The sequence below is a fragment of the Lactuca saligna genome, chromosome 4 (genome assembly GCF_052625555.1).
Source record: "Lactuca saligna cultivar CGN05327 chromosome 4, ASM5262555v1, whole genome shotgun sequence".
Classification (NCBI taxonomy): Eukaryota; Viridiplantae; Streptophyta; class Magnoliopsida; order Asterales; family Asteraceae; genus Lactuca; species Lactuca saligna.
The window spans coordinates 217,730,961-217,736,375 of record NC_136420.1 but is presented as its reverse complement, the minus strand read 5'-3'; the positions used below and the strand labels follow the sequence as shown (position 1 = coordinate 217,736,375).

Genomic DNA, 5,415 nt, shown 5'->3' with positions numbered 1-5,415 from the left:
CTACTACGAGCACCACCACGAGCACTATCACGAACACCACGCCGCCCCATATGAAGCAGTGAAACAAAAAACAATATAGATTTTCTTTAGTAACCATTGGTCATGCATCAAAATCATTCAAATTTAACCGGTTTTTGCAAAATACATATGGATACATCATATAACATATAAGTTTCCAAAATTAACATTATTCCAAATACATAATTTCATTCATCAGAATCCTTCAAGTTATCATAAAATTCTTCTTCCTCATCTGTGTTATCATCAAGTTCTTCTTCATCAGCCGAACCATCCGAATTATCATCAAATTCTTCTTCCTCTTTGCTCACTTCTATATATGTATTGACGGGGTCATTATAAGTAACTTCTTCAGGTGCTCCTTCACTGACAAAACATATGGGTTCTTCTGCCTCATCTTCACTACTACTTCTGGTATCTATTAATTCACCACTATCTTGAAATAATTTCTCCTCCTCGTCATCATCATTTGCTTCTTCACTAGCTGGTTCTGGTAGATCATATATGCTACGTGGCTTCGTTTTGACAACAACCCACCAAGATTTCAAATTATTTTTCATTGAAGGATTTGGTGCATAATACACTTGAGTAGCTTGGGACGCTAGGATAAACGGATCATTGTTCCTTAGCCTTGACTTGTATTTAACATCAACCAAATTATGTTTTCGATTGATGTTTATCTCTTCGTCAGCATCAAAGCAAGTACACTTGAATAACACAACAACACAACACCCTACACCTTGATATTGTACTGCTAGGATCTCATCCAATAATCCATAGTAGTCACACTCATTCTCATCATAACACGACCCTTTCACACAAACCCTGCTATTTTGTGTGACACGACCATCGCCATATTTTTTGGTGTGGAACTTATAACCATTAACAAAATAGCCTTTATGTTCTAAAACATGATGTAATGGTCCTCGTGCAAGGCCTTTTAGATTCTGATTGATATCATATGATTCTTGAGAAACCTAAAATGAAATAGATAATCATTATATGAACCACATGTATACTAGATACCATTTAATACAAGTTTTTATGAAATACTCACACGTCTTTTGAACCACTTAGCAAAATGTTGATCCCTAAACCTTGCTAGGGTTCCTTGATCCATATGTGGTTGTCCTTGGCTTGCAAAATGTTCAAACTCCCTTTACAAATAAGAAATCACATTTTTAAAATACAATGACATCAAAAAAAAATTGCAATACCTTATGAAAGGGTAAACCTCTGCACAATTAATTAAGATATAATTATGAGAAATACGCATGTCTTCATCACTCAAGGCCTTCCGTTTACCACCCTTTTAAAATAATCTTCTTCACGAACTATAAAAATGCTTAACCGAGAGTCGACCCTAGTATAACTAGGAATTTCTGGGGCAGAATTGTGTGACTCACGATTCAACCTTGTTTCTATTTTTGACTCAAAATATTGGGAGCAACATATGGATAGTTCTCCAACAATATAAGCCTGAACAATAGACCCCTCCACACTAGCTTGGTTTTTAATATTTCTTTTGATTGATCCCAACTTCCTAAGCAGATGTTGGAAAATAACTTGTTAGTAATACCATAGAGTTTTATGATTATTTATTAAAATAATGAAAGGATACTTTTTACATTACAGAAAACTACCTTTCATAAGGATACATCTATCTGTATTGAACTGGACCACCAAGAATAGCTTGACGAGTCAAATGTATAACATGGTGTTCCATTGAGTCAAAAAATGCAAGTGGGAAGATTTTTTCCAACTTGCAAATGGTTTTAACAATTGTGTTTTGCAAGTGATCTAACTCTTCCATACGTAACACCCGTGAGCATATTACACGAAAGAATGTGGACAATTCTATTATTGTAGTCCATATTGGATTTGGAAGCATCCCTCTTAAAGCAATTGGCAATAACCTTTGCATAAACACATGCAAAATCATGACTCTTTAAGGTATAAAAGCTATTATCTTGTAGATTAACACATGCCGCCATGCTTGATGCGTACCCATCAGGGAATTTAAGTTTAGTCAACCATTTACATATTTTACCTACTTGTGGTTTGGTCAAAGTGAATGGTTCTATATTTTTCATATCTTTTCCAACCTTCTTATATATATGCATATGTTTTCGATTACAATATCTTTCTATATCCTTTCTTGCATTGATATTGTCTTTGCTTTTCGTACTGTCAATTACAGTGTGAAAGATATTTTCAAACACATTTTTCCCAATGTGCATTAAATCAAAGTTGTGTCGAATTAACAAAGTTCGCCAATATGATAACTCCCAAAAGATGCTTCTTTTTACCCAACTATGAGTAATCCCAACCCAGGCAATTTTGTGAACCTGGGACCAGGCAATTTTGTAATGGTTGGTCTATCAGGAATGCCTTTGTAAACAATAGGAAAGTGTCGTATTAGCTCCCAAACTTGATCACCAGTTAAGACTTGTGGTGGTGGCAATTGGATGGTAGTTTGAGCTAGAAATCTGTGTCTATCGCTTCTATACCAATGTGATACAGGTAAAAATTTACGATGAAAATCAAACCAACATGGTTTACCTCCATGATCTAACCGAAATGATCCTGACTCACCCATACAATATGGACATGCTAACTTTCCATGCGCGCTCCATCGAGACAACATTGCATAAGCAGGAAAGTCACTAACAGTCCATAAAAGTATAGCTCTCATGGTGAAAATTTCTCTACGTGAAGCATAATAAGCAACAACGCCTTCACTATACAACATTTTCAACTCGTCTATCAGTGGCTGGAGAAAAACATCTGAATTTTGACCAGGACTCTTTTTTCCGGGAATAATCATGCTTAACTGAACATATGAGTCTTTTAAGCACATCCAAGGAGGCAAGTTATAGATTGAAAGAAATATAGGCCAACATGAATACAGACTCGAATTTGAGTTATTTGGGCAAAACCCATTGGTGTATAACCCAAGACTAACGTTTTGTGGATCACTTGCAAATTCTGGATGCTTTGAGTCAAGATGATTCCACGCGTCACCATCACTTGGATAGGCCATCAAACCTGGTTCTCTACGATGTGCATAGTGCCAAGTTATCTCTTTGGCCATCTTTTTTTATCATATACAACCTCTTAAGTCTAGGAGTAATTGGTAAGTATTGCATCCTCAAATAAGGAACCAAGTTTAATCTATTACTCTTGTCACGATCATGACTACAAACTCGACACTTGGTTAAGTCTGAATCAACCCCATAGTAAAGCATACAATGATTTTTGCAAGAGTTAATTTTCTATCTCGAAGTGCAAGTCTTTTCAATAACTTATTTGTTTCATAGAAGTTCCCAACCAATTTCTCACTTGGGGGTAGCATCCGCTTAATCATAGGAAGTATGTGATCATAAGCAGCCTCAGATATATTATACTCTAACTTCCAATTCAACAACTCTGATGCTGCTTGTAATTTTGAATAATTTTGGCACCCTACCCATAAAGGTTCATCAGCATCATATAACATATCATAGAACCCTTTGGCATATGGATTTGGGACTTGTTCTTCCTGATTAGATGTAATATTATCTGTTGACCCCTTTGCATCCATCACCATGCGCGTGCACCCATCCAACTCATCATCTTCCATTGCATTAGGAGGTTGCAGTTCATGCTGAAATGTTGTAGTACTTTCACCATGTGCCCACCAAGTTGTGTAGTTAGGGGTGAACCCATGTTGTAACAGGTGAAGCTTTACATCATCTTTTCTCCTATAGGGAATATTCTTTCATTTACTACAAGGACATTTGATACAATCCTTATTGACGGTTGCTTAATTAGAAAAAGCAACATCCAAAAAGTAGTCAACACATGTCTTATATGATGCGCTAAGATACCCATATTCTTTCATGTTGTACATCCATATTCTATGACTATGTATTGACATAATGATAATAATTACAAGAAACTACAGATACAATATAAAATGTTAGACCTTGGATGTTAAGACTTTAAGTGATCTATCTGTCAATAAAAAACAGTTAGTTAAAAGTTCTTGTGAACACAAAAGTCATTAAAAAGTGCATTGGATGTTAAGACTTTAAGTGATCTATCTGTTTTCTTTAATAATATTATTTGTTATTTGTCTTTAGTGCATTAAAATGTAATTATAAGTGGTGAACTTTTTGCTTTAATGTAAGTATAACTTGTTCAGGGCATTTCTTTTTCCTTTCATTTTTTTTTTATCATTTTTACTTTTCACCTTAAATTGAAGTACATTACCATTATGGATTTAGGTTTCAATTATGTTACCATTTTGGGGTTGTTCTTTGATGTGTTGTATGTCCTCTACTTTCCAAACGGATTTACCCAGGACAGATTTACCCTTAGACGGATTTTCCCCTGAACAAGAACTTAAACATTTAATTTTTAAAAATTAAGATAAACATGTAATATATGTAATATATGTTACGTATATGTATGTATATAAAAAATGTTATGTATGTTACTTATGTTTTATATATTTGGATAGATTTTCCCCTGAATAAGAAATTTAGTCCAGATAAGTCTCAAAATGTTTAAATTTTAAATGGTTTTTCAATTGATTGTTAACCTCTTTGGAGAGCTTGACATTAATGATTATATTATCAAATTAGATGATTATTATACTTCTATTGGACTTCTTATATGTTTTGAGGATGTTCTTTGTATGTTTTCTATGCCCTCTATTTTTTGGACAGATTTGCCCCTGAACAGATTTGCACCTGAACAAGAACTATCCATTTAATTTTTAAAAATTAAGATAAACATGTAATTTTGTAATATACGTTATGTATATGTATGTATGTAAAAAGTATTATGTATGTTATTTATGTTTTGTATATTTGGACAGATGTGCCCGTGAACAAGAAATTTTGTCCTGATAAGTCTCGAAATGATTAAATTCTTGATGGTTTATCAATGGGAGCTGATATATCCACTTTTTCTATTTTATCCTTCCACTTAATAGAAAATTAGTTATCCAATTTTACCCTTTTTGTTAAACTAGATAAAAAAATATGAAGACATAGAAAAGAATCTGAAACGGATTTAGGTAATATCCAGATTGGAACGGATTCAAAAGTATTAAATGTTACTGTTGGAATGGATTCAAAGTATTAAATGTTAAAACGGATTGGAAAGGACATTGTCATAAGATTGTTGATTACATTTGTATTTGATTGGAATGGAATGAAAAGTTTCAATGTTGAAAAACGTAAATATTAAGTGTGATGATGAAAATTGGTGTTCAACTTTTTATAAAAAAAATTTAGACAAAAAGAAATTGATTTACATAGGAAAAAAAAAGAATTGATAAACTAAGAAGAAAAAAAATTCATTTATCTCTCTTTATATATTTTTGGTAATTGAAAAGCATTTTTTTCT

At 33.3% G+C, this 5,415-nt stretch overlaps 1 protein-coding gene across 1 annotated transcript; it reads right to left on the bottom strand.

Annotated features, from left to right (window-relative positions):
- Positions 1-206: 206 nt before the first annotated feature.
- Positions 207-3,112, bottom strand: LOC145040479 (uncharacterized). Its single transcript, XM_078988397.1, has 3 exons — positions 2,328-3,112; positions 1,824-2,205; positions 207-995 (listed from the first exon to the last, which is right to left on the bottom strand). The coding sequence occupies exons 1-3, from the start codon at positions 3,110-3,112 to the stop codon at positions 207-209; spliced, it is 1,956 nt and encodes a 651-aa protein (XP_078844523.1).
- Between the last annotated feature and the right edge of the window lie 2,303 nt (positions 3,113-5,415).

Coding starts and splice junctions, on each gene's coding strand:
- LOC145040479 (XM_078988397.1), bottom strand. CDS start 3,112: ATGGCCAAAGAGATAACTTGGCACTATGCACATCGTAGAGAACCAGGT. Junction 2,206..2,327: donor TTGGGATTACTCATAGTTGG/GTAAAAAGAAGC, acceptor TGTAATTGACAG/TACGAAAAGCAAAGACAATA. Junction 996..1,823: donor CGGGTGTTACGTATGGAAGA/GTTAGATCACTT, acceptor ATTTCATTTTAG/GTTTCTCAAGAATCATATGA.